Consider the following 18,961-nt stretch of genomic DNA (forward strand, 5'->3'; position numbering starts at 1 on the left):
AAACTTTCAGCGGTTGACCAATGGGGTGATAAGTGCGTGGTGGCGGTGCGCAGATGTATGGCTGCTGTTTGAGCTGGAAGTAATAAAATTTGTGAAATAGGCACAGCCTAGGAACGCGGCGACGGAGGGAAAGACTGTATAATTGGGACTGTAGCTTGAGAGATGAAACACTAACATAGGACGAGTATGAACGGAGAATGAAACGGGCAGCTCTGTTTGGCACGGCTTCTAATGAATCAATGAGGTATGCTTGCTGTGGATTCCAAATTGCGGATGCATGCTCAAGATTTGGTCCGATCATTGATTTATAAGCAAGTAGCTTTACATTTTACGTTGAACTCTATTAACGCCATCAAAGTTTGCTTCTTAATACAGTGGATAACGGTGACGATTGTGATTCATTTTTGTATATATTCTATTCTATAGGCGGTGTATATTTAGAAAATGTAGTCAACAGAAGGCACTAATTTATCAGCACAGCGGAACATCGATTTACTCTCGCAGTCTCGTTAGGTCCCCTTAGGTTAACGACAAAAACCTTTATTGCAAGCTTCCCACCAGCCAAACTATCATCGAGTGTTCGGCTTGCATTGAGAGGAAATCGTCGAAAGTCGTCAGCGCCGCCTAGAAACTCAAAATGCGCACAGATAACGGATGTGAGGGCGTATGTTCATATTGCACTGCGTTTTTAATGCGTCACGGCAGAGGCGCATATAACGCGTAAGAGCGGCACTAAACTGTAAAACGCTCCGAGCGAATGTACCATAAAAAGACCTTATTTTACAACTCTAAATAATGCGGCGGAAACGCGTTGCGTGCTCCGTCCCCGTCTCAAGGCCCAAAGCCGGTGCCTTCCGAGAAGAGCCAAGCAAAGCTAGCGAAGGTCGAGAAGCCTTAACAATAACCACTGCATCGCCGCCTCGCGCCGCGTCGTTATGGTAGCGCACGCGGACGCGGCGACACAAGAAGCCCCGCGAACTGCTTTTTGCCGCCCCGTCGTCATCGCCGCCGTCATTGCGAGGTGCAGGAAGCAACGATACGGGTGCACCAAGGAAATGAAGCTGCGGTACGGGAGCGGGGTAAAGCCGGAAAAGCCGGAACAGCCGGAACAGCCGACGCGTCGGGCGGTCAGCGAATTCGCTGCAAGAGCCCCGCAGCAATGGCAGCGGGGACTGACTTTTCTTGCCGGGCCGGAGGCTCGAAGCGCGAACTCGCAGAAGCCGCTCATCTGAATAGTTCCTGTCGCGCAGCCGCTCGGCCAGAAATAAAGGCGGCTGCCGTCGCGCCACCGCCTGAGGGAAGCCGTTTCGCTGTCGAAAACAGGCGACCAGGTCTATTTGCCTGCGTCGCTTCCCGGCCGAGTGATGCTACAGGCGGCGTATCATTTTGATGCCTTTTATTTTTTTTTTCTTGCGACTGTACAACGTCGCGTTAGGCCGTTCGGCAGGCATAGTTTTGCTTTGACGCAAAATATATATATATATATATATATATATATATATATATGTATATATAAGCTTTGGCCTTCTGTGAAATGCTCCCCACGTCGCTGACTGGTCACGGCGATTCGTGCGGCTAGTTTAACGCGCAAAATGCTTTTAACGCTCGCGGTGACGTCGAGGTAAAATAGCGGCAATGGTTGAGCCGAAAGCGCTTCCGTGAGATGCTTTGATTCTCCTTACCTTGCTCACAAAGGCGCTAACGCGAGACGTCGTGACAAGGCGGGCGCTTTGTAGTTGGCAACGTCAGAGACCAGACGGTATTATAAGCATGCGTGCAAATTTCGCGTACAGGAAGAATAGGATCATGTCAACGGTTGTAGCGCTTAAAAAAGAAATACGCGTAGAAAGAAACACGACCTCTGCACTTGCTGTTTTTAGAATAGAGGATATCGCCTTTCAGTTTCTTGCTTGGCCGTCTGCTCTTTGTAAACTTAAGCCCCACGCTGACATACTTGAGTTTCTAAAGTTGCATTTACGTTTCTGGGCCTTGACTAGAAAGTTTTCACAATGCGGGGTAAATATTGAAGCTCAACACATGTGCTTTAACTTTGCGCGAGAAAAAAAAAAACACAAAAAGAAATTTGTTCCTTTTTTTTTGGCACCAGGAGCTTCCGTGAGGTGGAGAATAATTTATCATATATTCACGAGGCGTCATAGTCTGTTCACCTCAGGGAAGGCACAAGCAATAACACCGCCACAAAAGTACAGTAGCAGCCCAGCTGCTGAAAGTTTTTTTATATTAAGTATGGTTTTAAGTTTGCGAGATCACACAAAGGCATGGCCTCTGATATATCTTACTCATAGAAACTTTCCCTCGATTAAAAAAAAAAAATCTTCCAAGTCAAAACTAGTAATAAGTGCATACCACATTTCAATATTCATGCGCACGTTGCCATTATTGGCACACGTGCTCGCGCGTATGTACGTACGAGCGCGTTGTGCATGCGTGCCTCTCTGTATGTGTATATATGTTGATGCAAACACTTGTTTTGATACGTTACAACTTAGCACACTATGTCATTCTATGTAGATCCAACATGCAGCTCATCTGGTTGGGGGTCTAATGCAGCACGTTCGAAGGATAACGAGCATGTCTGGAATAATTTGAGGTCTCCCTGATGAAACCAAATGAGAATAAAAAAAGTGAGCGGGAAAGAACTTTCCTGTCGCTTCTCATATTGTCTTCAAAATAATTTCTCCGTAACTATACATGGCAGGCATAAATGAATTTTAATTTGAATAATATACGTGCTCATTCGCATTACGTGACACAGAGGGCTGCACATAACACAAGTCCAGGGTTCCTGGTGATGACTGCATTTTAATGTAATTACTGAGAAGTATTGAGCGAGATCCTGTAATTAAAATATATCTCCGTAATGTACTTTGGTTAAATTCTTGATGGGATGGTGTAACCTTCCTATGTGTGGCAAAATATTGCTCTTATATCTCATTCTGCTCTCACAATGAGTATTTAAGCGTCGCTTAGAAGAACAGCATGGTGCGTTTCGGTGAATAAATTGCAAAAAAGAAACACGTGTGTTGAGAGAGGCTCCACTTGCATATTGATTTTTATGGTGCATTTTTATAAGGTGGAAAAACAATTTAGTTCACAAGCGACACTTTGTTTAAAAAATATGTTCTCCGGATTTTATGTGTATGTGCAGCACATTAATCACACCTGTTGCGAAACCGCAACCCAGGTATGTTTACCTTCTGTGGGTTAGCAGACAAAATGTCGTGTCCAGTGTGCTGGGTTGTCAACTATGCTACGATATGTGCTTGTCTACCATGCTAGCATCTTTGAGCAGCGCTTAATAGTTTGTCTGAACACCGCAAGGGGCATGACAAGCAGTGGTATTCGAAATATGGCCCTGCCAGCGCCGCAACGCAGCAGTCTCATGCAGCAGGGAGCAGCAAATGATCGGAACAGAGAAATACTTTCACATTTTGAGCTGTCAAATAGTCTTAAGAGCAAGCCTCTAACTTTTTTTAAATTAATATCTGTTTTGACATATTGATTTCTGGGCTCCGAGCTGAGCGCTGGATAAGCAGGTACACGATTTATGTCCGTCATTATTTTGTCGGACGAAGAGCTGCTTTGTTAGCCTTACCAAAAAACGAACCTGCGTCGTATCCGGGACTTCTAACGGAAGATAGCTGGCGCTATTGACATTAGCAGCTTTGTACGTTAAGTAATGTGCCAGAGGAAAATGTGGCACCTGCAGGATTCGTAAGGCTCAATCATGCCTCTTCTCAGTGCGTTTAAAACAAGACTGAATCGTTTCGCAGCCTCGTTTTCTGCTAAAGTCGCTGCTAGTGTGCCGACCCCAATAATTAGAAAAAAAAATAGCAAGTTCTGACGTTAAGGAATGGGGCGCTGTTTTAATGGAAATTTTTATTTCCTTCTTGCGCTGCGCTGATTTTACCCACGTCTACGGATTTCTGTCCCGTAGCCTAACATCATCTGGAGAAGGACAACATGCAAAATGGCACGACATCGACAACGGTCATTTGTTTCTTTATTTACTATATATTCATATTTCGGAGCTACTAACTCTAACTCTCTAACTCGTATAACTCGTGCTATGGTCTTCCCAGTTGTGATGTATGGATGCGAGAGTTGGACTGTGAAAAAGGCTGACCGCCGAAGAATTGACGCGTTTGAATTGTGGTGCTGGCGAAGACTCTTGAGAGTTCCTTGGACTGCCAGAAGATCAAATCAGTCGATATTGTCGACCATAAACCCTGACTGCTCATTGGAGGGTCAAATTTTAAAGTTAAAGCTCAGCTACTTTGGTCATCTGATGAGAAGAGAGGAGTCGCTGGAGAAAGATTTGATGTTGGGAAAGGTTGAGGGTCGCCGGAGAAGGGGTAGGCAGCGAACGCGTTGGTTAGATGGCATCCTCGAGGCACTGCAGATGAAGTTATGTGATGTTAGGAAGATAGTGAGAGACCGGAAAGCGTGGCGTGACATGTTCCATAGGGTGACGAAGAGTCGGACACGACTGAACGACTAAACTGAACTGAACTGAACTCTACCACAGCAGTGCATATGTTATCGGTTCGAAGCATCAATTCCTGCATTCGATTTACTCTTCTTTGTAGCGAAACGACTTTGCATATACATGTCTCACGGCGCAGGAGTACGGCATGGACATCTACCTGCGCCAGTCATGGCAGGACGTGCGGCTGAACGTGAGCAAGTACGGCGTCACCACGCCTGTCACCATCAACGGCGAGGACATCATGAACAAGATATGGAAGCCCGACCTCTTCTTCCGCAACGTGAAGGAGGCCAACTTCCACTACGTGACCGTGCCTAACAAGCTGGTCAAGCTGGGGCCTGACGGAGAGGTCCTGTTCAGCATGCGCCTCACGCTGCGCCTTGCCTGCTTCATGTCCTTCAAGCACTTTCCCCTCGACACGCAACGCTGCCACATACTGCTTGGTCCCTGTGAGTGGTATCGATATCCCGTGTGCTCTGGGTTTCCTAGGTTATTTCCGATGAAATTCGGTCAGTCTGGAACCAGTTTGTCTAGATTAGCTTAGAGCCGTAATTACGCGGTAGTGTTGCGGAATATGGCCTGCCTAGCGTTGTGGGAAGTGTGATTTAATTATATCGACGGCTAGCGTATGCAAACATCGATTACTTTGTACAGTACTAGAAGGCATGGAAGAAAAGCTCGGTTCAGGCTAGAACAAAAAGGGGCAGCTGTTGCAGCGTTCTCGTCAAGCTTGCGCCGTGCAATAATTACAGGAAGCAGACATCAGTGCAGCAGTTTCCTGCGTAGGTTAGAAAAAAATTCTCAGCAGTGTTGACAATGGGGCCGCACCAGGCACGCGCATGTTTCGGACTTATATATCGTTTAATTGCGAAGGTTGCTGTAAAACCGTGAATTTGATAAACTTGGAACTGAATCTGTACGCCCACCTCTTTTCACCTCTTTCTAAGGGCGTCCATAATGTTCTCTCTCTTCTAGGCGCCGAATATTTGCTTGTTCTTTAACGCGATTCCTCCAGACTAAGCAATTTAGGAGACAATTAAGTTCCACCTTCAAGGGTATGACTCAGAAACTTCAATGGCTCTCCTCTGCGCTCCCTGCTCAGAACAGAGTTACGCAGAGATAGTTAGGAAGTGTTAGCTCGAAGCCGGAACTAAGTTGCAGATAACATTTTTTCTGCAGCGTTATACGCAATGTGCACTGCAACACGATAGGGAGGAGTGAAGTTCTCCGATAAGAATTTCCTTCTTGCATTTTTTTTTATCATTTATTAAAATTTTCAAGTAGTGAAACTCTTCTGTCCCCTTGAGTTTATACGCAGACTGGTCATTCACATTTATGCAAGCTTTTATAGACGCATGCGTGCCTATTCCGCAACGCAAATCTCGGTCGCTCGATAAAAGTGTCTCCAGTGATGCTATTATGCGTTCATAGATTCATCTTCAAACAAACTGTTTGTTCCCTTCGCAGACGCCCAAACTATCGAACAAACGGCTATATCATGGCAAGACACGGATCCCATTGTGCTCGAACGCCCAATCGAAATCCCTGAGTTTGACCTTGTGCACAACTCATATGGACACTACAACAGGGCCATCGACACAGGTACGCCTCCAAAACTATTCACTGAATTCCTTTCAGGCAACCGATTTTTGTGCTTCGGTTACAATTATAACGTAAACAGTCCGAAAAACACCATAAAAAGTATAACATTTAGCCGTGCGACGTATGCATCTGAAGAGGCTTTTTCATCAATTTTTCAAGTGCATTTGGATTTAGTGCTCTCAAATGTACGAAGACTCGACTTGGCGTAGGCTGTGTCAGTTTGGCAACCTCACACAAGAGGTGCACGATCGTTCCATTTTAGGGGGAACACTCAGTCCGGTGGTTGCGGTCTTTGAAGAGTCACTATGTCCGACACGGACGCACGGGAAATGACGGACTTCAAATTAAATTTATTAAATTAATATAATAAATTATGTTTAGTTGAAACTGCGCTTTACTTTGATTCTAGACCGGTCGCGAAGGTGCTCAGTAGGGAGCGAGCACCTCCTAGCGTGTTCGCTCTAAGACTGAATGACCCTGTATATTTTGTGCGCTTCCACATCTTGTGAGATTTTTTAGCTGTCCCTGAGTGCCTTCAAGATAATTACCAATGACATTCTCATGCGCAAGCGTTTTCACTTATATCACCTGGACATGAGCTGTATTTATAAGGCATGCACATCTTTTTAAGTGTTGTTCGTTTTACAGCTTCACAAGACTGTTCAGACAAACTTTGTCGCTACTGGAGCGAGGAACTTACAGTCGTAGTAGTATCGGTAATGTTAAAAAGTCAGTAGCTCCGAAGACCAATGCTAAAATCTATCAATAATGTTTCTTTAGAACTTCTTGTTGAAGGTGACCAGTTTTTGAACCCATTGCTAGAAGGGCAGGAGTAAAAATATCAGTTGCAGAACTCTGCGGAAAGATGAATGAATTGACATTGTGCACTCAAATTGGTTCAAAACCCGAAGGGCTGCCAACTTCCATGCCTCTTGAGATGTTCAAATGAACTTCTAAGAGGTGCTGTACACGTGAGAACGTCTGCTACACGTACATACATATATCGCGAAAAAATATTTGACCCAAAACGACTATTTGAAACTAAATATCATTTCGACATGATAGAATAGACTGATCCCACCGACCGATATGCGCATGCGCTGGTTTTCCGGAAGTTGCACCACCGCCATGTTTGTTGTAGTCGGCTGTCGGCTGGTCAGCGTGCGCACATGCGACGGCACTATTTAAAACTCCGGTCCACAGGAATCAACGCACATTTCCCATACCTCACTGCAGAGGAAAATTCGTTGTCATTATTTCACAAATTTACAGTGACTGTTACATGCAAAGCTAGCGTTCTAAGGGCCTTAATTTTGTTTCGTTTTTAACCAGTAGCCTCGTCTAGTTATGAAGAGCTTGTCGGAAATAATCGAGGGCTGCGTACAAAATCGTTTCAAAATAATTATGTGGTTCTGGTGATTGATGGTTGATTAGAGTGTGATAGGCGATAGTTAGGTAAAGAAATTATTGTAATTAATTGATAAAATAAAGAAAATAAAAATGAATGAATTAGATAAAAGGGGTGAAATGGTGTCAAGATGCTGAGAATTAAAAGCCGATGCATGACGATGCTAATAGAAAATTTAGAATATGTAATTGATCAATTACTAAGTGAACTAATTGAAAAAATGAGAAATTGGAAAAAGATTTCAAAAGTGTCAAAATGCGCAAATGAAAAGCCAAGCTTGATTATCAAATAAAGAAAACCTAAAGTATGTAATTGATCAAATATTTAAAATAACAAAAAATAAAAAATAAAAATTGGGTTCAAAGGTGCTATGGCATAGAACGAAAAGTCTATGCCTGACATAATAACTAATGAAGATAATTTAGGGAGTAAAACTGACCAATTATTTATTTGAAACAAAGGACAAACTGAAAAATTATGAAGAGTGGTCAAATACACATAATGAAAGATAAATGCTTGAGGATGGTAATGGAAAAAATAGTTTATAAGTGACCAACTAAAAGTTGCAATGACTGTATGAAATAGAAAAGTGCATATGCCGAACTGATTTTGATACATTGAGCCGCATTTTGTAATAATACAAGATTTTCAATTATTTCAAATAATTATTTTATCAATTACACTCTCTAAAATTTTTTATTTAGCGCCATTTAGTTTTGAGTTTTCATACCCCGCCATGTTGACACCTTTGGACACCCTTTTTCGGATTTTTACTTTTTCAATTCAGTTCTTAACCAATTAGACTTTAAATTTTCCTAATTAGTATCAATACGCATTGGCTTTTTATTCCAAGCATTTTAACACCTTTCAACTCCCTTTTTCTAATTCGTAATTTTAAAGTATTGAAATTACTTATTTGATCAATTACACACTAAATTTCCTTCCTTGCAATCATCAAGCATTGGCTTTTTGGTCTCAAAATTTTAGCACCTAAAACCCCGGTTATTTTTTCAATTTCTCACTTTTTTATTTATTAAAAATTCTTTCATCATTCACGCACTAAATGTTCTTATGTCACATGATCAAGCATTGGCTTTTCATTGTGACAATTTTGACATCTTTCAGGCTTCATTTTTCTAATGTTTGATTTTTTTTCAATTTAATTAAACATTCTAAATTTTCATAAACATCACCATCTAGCACTGGCATTTAATTTAGATAATTGGACACAAGTTTTCATTTTTCTGTTATTTCAACTAATAAGTGGCAATATGCACTACAGTTTCTAAGTTAGCATCATCAAATTGGCTTTTCATTCTAAGCGTTTTGAGACTTGAACCACCTATTTTCCAATTTTTCCTATTTCCTTATTTATGGAATGGAGCTATGGAATCGCATTTATTCCTTATTTCCTTATTTATGGAGCTATGGAATCACATTGATTCAATAGCTCGTCGTCGCCTATCAAACACCAATCAATTATCAAACTGGAAGGACAAATTACCATGATGCGGATTTTTACGCAGCGCTCCTTATTTTCGACATACAGCGCAGACAACTTCGTCTACTACTTCTACTACTACAACCAGAGCCGTATACTATTCCCAAAGCTCTGACTACAACGCCATCGGCTGAACGGGCTTTATAAGCTCTTGCCTAAATACATACTAGACTAATATATGTACCATGTGCTGTTATAGCGTCCAGGAACGAGACAGGTGAATTTTCCTAATGCACTGCGGCATACACACGAGCTAAAAATAGTTGGGAAACACGGTGAGTAGGCTCTCCGGGCGGCTGGAGTGTCTGGTTGACTACATGTGCCAGCATGCACCGCGAGAGCGGTGGCGTTGTGAAACTGGCCGGTGGGATCGGTCTATTCCGTGGCGCTTCACGATGATAAATAAAAGCAGTCGGCAAACACAAAATTAGCTGGATTTATTGCAGTGGCGTTGCTAAAGGCAAGTTCATAGTTTCTGTTGGTTTGTTTTGTTCGCTTGTAGCACCTGCCAATGGATATGAAAGAAGCAACGCGGATTGCGAATTAAGTTTCAGGATGGCCCCTAGTAAGCATTATGACTTTCATACTACAGAAAGGCAACAACCGCAGCCAACGAGATCAAACATAACCATCATATGGGTTGCTATGTACTACCGGCCGCAAACGTTTACGGGACTTGTGTTCACAAAAACAAAATATAGCTCAAGTGGCGACTCAGTCGCTTGATTTTGTTACCAGCCGATAGAGCAAGTTAATGTCTCCATACACTGGTATATTTCAGGCGGCTCGGTCACATTACTGAGAAGCGTCCTTTTTCATTTTTTGTTTTGAAAACAGTATCACGTAAACTTTTTTAGCCGATAATTTATCTAATTGGGCCGCATAACTAAATTTTGAGAGTTCTATACTGAAAGCGCCTTTTACTGGAACTTTTCTTTAGCATGTGCTGTTGCACAGACAGTGGACACGAAGGAGTAAAACTTTCAATGTGTCCGTGTCGTTTCGTTGGCAGAAAATGTATTAGAACCGCATGTCGTTATTGATTCACCTCGTGTAGCTGCGCAGTACTTTCAGATGATCAGAACGCATTCGGTTCAGAGGCATTTAACGCACCCATGCATCCCTAGTGTCAGAAATATTTCTTCTGAACGCTACAAGCGAAAAGAACCGCTCAGATGTCGCGCCACCATATTCTAACCTGCAGAAACTGGGCGCCAATAAGCTTAAATTTCGACTTAGCTTCGTGGCGTGTATCGCAAATCACCTGTCAATCTTGTGCGCAGGCGTGTTCAGCTTCCTGAATGCCACGTTCACGCTAGAACGCCAGAACGGCTACCACTTGATCCAGACGTACTTGCCTACGTTCCTCATCGTCATGATCTCGTGGGTCTCCTTCTGGCTCAACGTGGATGCGACTCCCGCGCGAGTCACCCTCGGAGTCACCACGTTGCTCACCATGACTACTGTCGCGTCCGGTGTGCGCACCCAGCTGCCGCCCGTGTCCTACATCAAGGCCATCGACGTCTGGATAGGCGCCTGCTCCGTCATGGTCTTCGGCGCTCTTCTTGAGTTCACACTCGTCAACTACCTCTCGCGGAGCAAGCTCCGCCCGGAGGAGTTTCGCAAATCGATCAACATCTTCCACGTGAGTATTCTATGGCCAGCTGACTTCGTTGACGTCCGAACTACGCGGCTAGTGTCTTTCAGATTCTACTGCAATTATTTGGCTCCCTTGAGGTCGCAGTATATACTGTTTTTTTTGTCATATTTATTTGTCGTAAGTTTATTTTGTTTGTTTTTGAATGCGAAGTGTGTACTAGGCATGATTCACCATCAACAAAAGTATGAACGCAACTAACGGAAAACTTAACGTTCCTCATCGCCATGTCGTTGCTCGTCCACTTACTACTTATACTCGCTCATTGATATTCGACTAGCGACTAGTATAATGAAGTACAGTGCTCTCAACAAGAAGCAGCGGAACAGAAAACTTGGCGGGATGTGTGTGGCAACCACACCTCTTTACGTAGAGCTCGGCTTTCCTGCTCCGATAGTAAACCGGTAGGGTGTGGATTAAAGTACAATAGATGGTGAATATGGGCGGAAGTTGCAGGCTGCTGTTAATGTTTCTTTCCGACATACAGGTGCGAAAACCGCATTGCTAAATTTAGTCGCATATGTTGTGTATGTGGGGGCAAGAGGTGAAGGGGTGGAAAAAATGATTTGCTGCAGATTGAACCACATTTTTTTTTCCACATAATTGTGACTCGAAAATGTGAAAGCTACACCTAAACAGTCAGCTTAATGAGACACCACCAGATTAACGCCGTACATTCGTCCCGTTGCCTTCCAGCAGCCGACGCTCCCGTTCATGTAGTACTCTGGCAGGCAAGCTTTGTCGCACTAATTGCATGCTTGCGGCAAAGCGCGCTCTGCGGCAAGCACTGAAGCTGCTTAAGAGATGTATAATTTGCAAAAAGACATTCAAAATGCGATCTTTCTCACAAGCACGTCCCTTTTGAGCATAGTACTCGCCAATGGTGGGGAAATCCCTTCCCTGAAGTTCTTCTGTGCTAACAGAGCTATACGAACAAGTGCGGACAAAATTAAATGGAGCAGGCTTTTCTGTTCACCTTAAAATAGCGCCTTCTGCACCGGAGATAAAAAAACAACAAACAAAAAAACAATATCTCTCAGTGAAAGGTCACTGGCGTCAACTACCGGTTCGCACGTACTATTACTGCCAGCTTCAATTATGCAAAGCGCGAAAAAGTTTTGAAGGAAATAGCATGCTCCGTTTACTTTTGTCAGCACCGGTACATATCAATGCAGCTGTTGACGGCAGCAACGGTGGACTGTCTTACAATTTTATCCACTACCAGTTGAGTTTTGGCTGCTTTTCTTAAAGACTAAATATCTAAAGGGCAGGCGGTCCAACAAAAATGTTACTAGCGCAAGGCGCCTATGGTGCTGTGACTTGTCATCTTCATTTTGTCAGCGGCGGATGAGGAATCTAACGACGCATAGAACGCTGCATATTAAGAGGTGATTACAAAATGCATGTTTAAAATAAATGTATTTACACTCATGGTTACGAAGCGTCAAGAAAACAAAAAAGTGCGCGAGAATGCATTTTCTGGGTTGGGCGCCAAATATTTTAACTAACATCTTTGGTTGATAGCATCACTTGACATTATATTTTAATAATTATTCACAACTTAAGAGGCATAAAATATGCAAAGCTCCCAGCAGGTGAACATGTAAAAGGACTGAATTTCGAACCTTTAAGCTGGTGGCTAACACAAGGCTTTAGTAACATCGCAGGCATGCCGGATCCAGGGTAGGATCAAGTGTGGACGATCGGTAAGCAAAGTCAAAGGAAATCGAACAAGGGTTGAGGGGGGAGACTCAGTCCGCTAGTCAATCTTTCATTTATTTCAACGATAATTTATCAAAGACGCTTCCCGTTCAACTTTGTTCGACAGCGTACAAACAATACCCCGTAATTATGACTTGACGGATGACTGCACTATGAACCGTGTACGCAGACATCTCGGCAAAGCTAAAACTTTGGCTTTCAGCTACTTCGGCTTCTGTAGTGAAGCCGCCTTAAGCCAAAAACAGGTCAACGCATGCACAATTTTTCTGTCAAGGAACGCGCACAAATTTTGTAAAAGAAACACAAAGACAGATGACCTTAAAAACATCTAAAGTAGCTATCTGCATAAAAAAAGTTATATTCAATGCTCTAGTTTCTGCCCCCGTCTGGGTTCTCCCCTCTAAGAGTAGTAATTTTATGGTAAACTTTTGAAATGGCTTATCGCTCTTCCACCGTGTGTGCATTATTGGATTTCTTATACGGTTCAGTATTTAGTGTGTACTTGTTTTTATTCCTTTTTTATGCTATATCGTAACTTTTATAGAGCGCACTTATTTTTTTCATCCGTGACCCACGTCAGAACTTTAAAAAACTTTCATTTTTTTCTGAGACCTTGCAGTTGCGTAGTCATTGGTTTGTGCAATCGTACACTAATTCCGTCACCGAGAACTCACATTTTCTTAGAAGCCATTCGCAAGAGTTGTTATTTCCCCATTTTCAGTTGTTTCATTTCTGCAAGCGAAATTAAAAATTGGATCAACAATGGTTGAGAAATCATTGTGTATAGGCCCCTTACAGTGGACCTAATTATCCTTAGAAAACTATCCGAGCTAGGAATATTGATGTAGTACTGTATTATGTTATCTTGTGCGCAACTTTTTAAAGCATTGTGAAAAATTAGAGCTTCGATCATCTGCGGCTTCGCAAAGTGCACGGTAGTTTTGCATCTCGTCTCCATTGAAAAGCGACTGCTGCGGCCAAGTTTCGAACCTGTGACTTGGAACTCAGCAGCCGAAGCCATGCCCACTAAAGCGCATAGGTGTGCTATCCATGAACGCTAAATGTTTATTAAAGCACTAAAATCTATAATTTTAGCTATGGATATGTCATCAACAGCAGCACTTTAATCAGCACTAGAACGCGTAGTACAAATGGCCTTCGCAGATGCAATGAAAATATAAATAATTTCACAAATGTGATCGCTTTTTATAAAATGATGACTATCTAGAGCGGCTACTTATTGCAGTTAAGACAAAATGTCTGGTGTATAAAACAAAGACGTGCAAAACTTTCATTTGCTGAATTTGATTTGCTGAAGTCAAGAATAGGTTTTTCCCATTTTGATCTTTTTTGCAGTGCTTTGTTGCATGTGATGCTGTCTAGCGTTGTGATTTCGGCTGCAATATAACATCCATAATACCTTTGTCAGCATTTTATTCTATCATATTTTCTTCGAATACGGTTTCTTTGCTGAGCTGTGACAATCCTAGACAAAAGCATTGAATGTGCAGATTGTGCAAATACACAATTTGCATGTTTGGCAAGGCTGCTCCATTTGTGAATATTAGTGGGTGGCGGTAAAATGGAAAGTTCGTTTGTGGTTTTTCGAGCGCTGTTCGCAGGAGATCTCCTCAAGTATACTTAAGCTGGCATTCAAAAAGCATAAAAATATTCCACTTTCATGACAAATAAAGGTCATATGCTCTCTTCAAGGGTAACGGAATCATGGTTTGATAATTTGAAGATATTCAAAAAGTTTTAGTCCTATGTAGCCTTTACGATAACTATGCCAAGTGTTTTTGCGATGGTATTTAAGATTGCGGTGCAATTACCGAATAAAATTCAGGCTTCTCTTTACAGCGGGAGAGGAGTTAGATGAGCTCTGTGGTGACGTCAAGGATGATGAAATTTAGTTTTCCGCTGTCTGTACTCGCACTCGGCCACGTACCTATAGGACGCCGTCAAAGAAATATTCGCAGGCTTTTCTGGTAGTGCTGTTATTTTTTTCTTTCAGAGTAGGCGTTTGTGAGTTGGCCATGTACCGCCACAATGAATTACGTCATCATGCATCCCCCTCTGGCGATGTGCACTGCGGGGGAGCCTGAAAGCTGAATAAGTAATCATCTGTGGTTTTATCACCATTTGAAGTACTAGCCAAAAGATGAGTTCGTATGCTTTCTCTGAAAATGTAACACCTCCGACCTCTTTAAGATCGTCAAATTCCAAAGCCACTTAAGCGGCACTTTAAAAGAGCCCATCCCAATTACCCACGGGATTCGTAAAGAAAAACGGCTTTATAATAGACCGGTCTATGCGGCATAAATTTAGACTTGAACCTTTGAACTACTACAACATTTGTTAAAAGACTTCAAAACGTTCTACGGAGCAGTACGACGCAGGTTAGTTAAAGGAAGGGGAGATTTAAAAAATAGTACTCATAATATCCCTTAGCGAATGTGCGTTCAAACCTATGGCAAGAAAAAAGTGGGCCACGAGAGAAGCAGAGATGATGTGTCTTCGACCTTTTTGCGATTGTTTAAAATTTTACATTTTTCTTGCACACTTTTTAAACTTTTTAAACTTTCTAAACCACCAACGTTAAGGCCTCATTCTCCAGAAAACCAGGCGTTCTCAACGTAGTTAGTAGTAAACCACGACCATGATGGTTCTGGCCGGTGGTAGCTGACAGCTGACAGCTGACACGACCAGGCCCTGATTAGTGGCAGGAGCTTCCATCTCGGGTGGCTGGTCTAAGGTGGCAATCGAACCCATCGGGGCCCTCGGATACAGAGTCAGACAGGCTACTCTTACTTCAAGCAGGTCCCGTTCCTACGACTTGGTTAAGTGAAGCTTTATGTCTATGTCGGATGGCTTTTCGCATATAGCGGTAGCTTACGAATGTACGGTAATGATAAGTGTCAGAGCAAACATGCACAAGTTAAAGGATTAGTGATTAAGAGATTAAGTAAATAAGTAATGCGCATGTACACGAAGAAGGCTCCGCAATGGGAGTCACCGCAGACGAAAAATATTAACGCGGTCATGTCATGCTCTGAAATATGAAGTTGAGGTGTCCTCCGGATTTTTTATACAAGAGGCCTGAAGCACAGCGCTGGAATTAGCACTGGGGTAAGACACCTATGTAGTTAGATGCAGAAATAGAATTGTGATCCTGGAATAAAAATGTGCCGCGCCTAGAATTCGTTTGCTGTTTTCATTGAGCCAACGCACTCAATAAAAAAGTTTCAATATCCTAGAAAGCGTAGTTTTTTGTTTTAATACTTACACTCAGTCGTAATTTTTTTTAGCATTAACTTGCCTTTCCTCATTGCTTATATCTGTACTGTGTTTGATGCTATCGTTGGAAATTGGTACAAGTGTGTAAAATAAAAGCAATGAATACGTTTTTTAAATATCGTCGACAAATACAAAACTTCTTTGTAACAACATCTTCGAGGCATCATTCGCGTCAAGTTTTAATGTATTAGAAATTAATATTATTTTGGCGCAGAATATTTTTATAAGTACTTCTAAGATCCTAACCTACATATTACGCTTATATCGGTGGCTTGACGATAAATTTAAGCTCTCCAAACACCCACAGAAGAACACAATTTCCTAAAATAAAGAGCATGAACAGATAACTTCGCTTGCAAATTTGACCGCGTAGTTGTCGGTAAAAGCGTCATACCAGAAAGGGAAACTATCGTACTGTGCGACAGGGGGTGAGCGTTTTATAAGCACATTTTGATTACTGCTAAGATGAATAATAATAAACTTAACTCAACGCAAATACGTCGTTCGATGCTGACCACGTAGTTGTCGGTAAAAGCGTCATACCAGAAAGGGAAACTATCGTACTGTGCGACAGGGAGTAAGCGTTTTATAAGCACATTTTGATTACTGCTAAGATGAATAATGATAAACCTAACTCAACGCAAATACGTCGTTCGATGCTGACATGAAGTGAGTTATCAGTCACGTCGGCGACGCATCTATGGCTTGTCCCGAGAAACCGCATCTTCATCTTTGCTCATCGTTCTTCGCCCGTCCCGATATGGGCTTGGTAGCGCCACACTAGAGCAGTCAAATTCGTTTCGTGGAGCTCTCTTGCGGCGTTTATACGACCACCAAGCTACATCATCAAATGCATCTACCCTCGTCGCTAGAAGGAGGGAAATGGTGTGGAAGGTGATTTATGGTAATCTCTGGAGGAGGCGGCCTCCTCGGGAAAAGCTGAAATTGTACCACGGCTTAGCATAGCTCAAGTTTGTACTCCCTCGGGTGCGAAGGCAGTGGTAAGTTAGGAGTAACGGCGCGGCAGGAAGTTGGAAAAACAGGCCGATGAATCCTGGGCACAGCGATCGCAACAGAGGCTTTTGGCTCGTGAACAGCGCTGCTCAAAAGCTGTGCATGCGTAACACTCATCAGTTTAAAACATTTGCTGATGTGTACGCTATAACAGAGCATGCAGTGTGGACGCAACAATGACATGCACATTGTATTCACAAAATGAAACATGAACAGCAAGGGTGGTTAGTGCTCAGAAGTGTCATGGAGAATATGGCTTTGAAAATGTTCCTAGATGTGAAAACATGTTCGGGGATTCTGGCTGGGTTTCGCAACATAAAAGAATGCTGCAGAGGTGTTCCCACGGGACATAAAAAATGGCGTGAATTAATTTGCGCTATACATTTGGCTGCCACTTTTACAAGACTTTTAGGCTATGCAAAAAACCTGGAAGGAGAAAGAGGAGAGAATTGTTCCAGATGTTTTTGCGCGCGGGGGTATGAATCAAGTCCTGTCTTCGAAACTGCTATTTTAGGCGGAAGCGAAAAATACAGCTGTTCGCCGCCAACTATAAACTCTCTCTTGCACCTTGCTCTAGCAAGGTGCAAGAGAGAGTTTAGGATCCTCGGACGTTTGTCTATACGATGCTCCTTTGTGAAAGATAACCAACTATACTAAAGAAAAAAAAAACAAGTTTTCCTTGTAGTAGCTGCTGCTTCTGCTCATGCTTGCGCTATTCGTCCGCATTCAGTCTAGATAACCTTTCACTCTTCTCATCCAATGAACTCGCCTATGTTTAAATAGCTGGTGACTGAGAGAAAAGCGACTGGCTGTCCTCGAATCTCGTAAAGTTTTCCTAACTTGGTGCTCCTACCACTTGAGCATTTGCACAAATTGGCATGCATTCCCCGAGAAGCAAAATATTTTAAGCAGACCTTACTATTCTTAAATATACATCAATGGCCACTAGTCGGGAAAGCGTTTTTTTACTCCTATAGGTAAGTATAAGTCTTTGAACGAACATGCGGGACAATTGAGAAGTCTTCTTTTCACTCGCTCATATATGCCTTCGCTTTGCTATCTCGCCTAGCTTAAAAGGTAATGCACACAATCTGAATTTGGCCTCTATCAATGAACTGTGATGGTTTAAAACCAAAGGGACTACGCCCGTTAAAAAGGGAGCTTTTGCAAGTTTGACAAAGGCCATAAATCAAAATTCCGGCTTTGATATGACAGGTAGATCTCGCAGAATTGAACACGTAAAGTAAAACGTAAAACAAGCAATTTGTTCGCTCATCCGTTAGATGATGCTGTGGCATCATTCAGTTCACAACATTGGAAACAGAGTCCTTCCTAGTGTCGACGTCGCGAGAGTGAAAGGAAGGGCACACAATTTTGAAGTTATTTTTCTCAGCCACACACATTTTTCGCATTTTTCAGCAGAGGAAACAAGTCACGCCTTCTTGGACACTAACTTTAATTTATAAATTTTATTTATTTATTTTTTCTTATTTATTGATACTGAGATTTTTTACAGGACCTTTTCAGCGTGGGCACACAATATAGAAGTACATCAATGCTGTAAAAAACACAACGATCTTAAATATTAACAACACATTCGCAAAAGTGAAAACGAAACAAAGAGATGTAGCGCTACAACAATATGGCTCCATTGTGCGTCGACTGTTAAATATTGTAAAATGCTGTTGTGCAAATATTCACAAATTGTTGAAACTTTCCCACTCGCAACATATTGCACAAAGAGGGGACACACAGGCGCAGTGTGTGTGCAAAAACTTCCATCCACTATGGACAATCAACTTGGCCAATATGCGACGATACTGTAAACATTCAGGTGAAAAAAAAAAATGTTGAAAAAAGGAATGCAAATCTTGAAAGAAATAGTTTTACCTCTTGCAGTTAAAATTGCCATAGAAACACCAACGGAGAGGGTCTCTGGTGATAGCAAAAACGTTCACAGTAAGAACCTGCGACCCTTCCAAGGAAGAATCTGCGAATCTGCGGATAGCAATTGTTTGCGCCGTGAGAAAAACATTGCGTTCATAAATAGCTTCCGTTTCAAAGAAATCTGCGCGCACCTAGAGTTTATAAATACGTTTACCCACAGAGAGGCAGAAAGTTTATCTGCAGCAATAATTTTGATTTATTGATCCCCACCAAGTTGCGTGCTCTCAAATCAGGTGATTCGTCAAGTAATTTGTATAGCTTGTACTCCACAAGGAAATATGTATCAGGGGATTTCCCATCCAG

The 18,961-nt window shown here is 42.4% G+C and overlaps 1 protein-coding gene across 4 annotated transcripts in view; it reads left to right on the forward strand.

The window, feature by feature from the left end:
- LOC146186889 (glycine receptor subunit alpha-2-like) overlaps window positions 1-18,961 on the forward strand; it is a 149,611-nt gene that overhangs the window by 123,222 nt on the left and 7,428 nt on the right. For all 4 annotated transcript variants that reach the window (XM_084607485.1, XM_084607483.1, XM_084607484.1 and 1 more), the window contains exons 4-6: window positions 4,647-4,959; window positions 5,978-6,112; window positions 10,305-10,666. In XM_084607485.1, the coding sequence (XP_084463611.1) occupies window positions 4,647-4,959; window positions 5,978-6,112; window positions 10,305-10,666 (810 nt within the window). The remainder of the gene's footprint in view (window positions 1-4,646; window positions 4,960-5,977; window positions 6,113-10,304; window positions 10,667-18,961) is intronic.

This window comes from Amblyomma maculatum, chromosome 6, assembly GCF_055883805.1.
Source record: "Amblyomma maculatum isolate TAMU_Amacu chromosome 6, ASM5588380v1, whole genome shotgun sequence".
NCBI lineage: Eukaryota > Metazoa > Arthropoda > Arachnida > Ixodida > Ixodidae > Amblyomma > Amblyomma maculatum.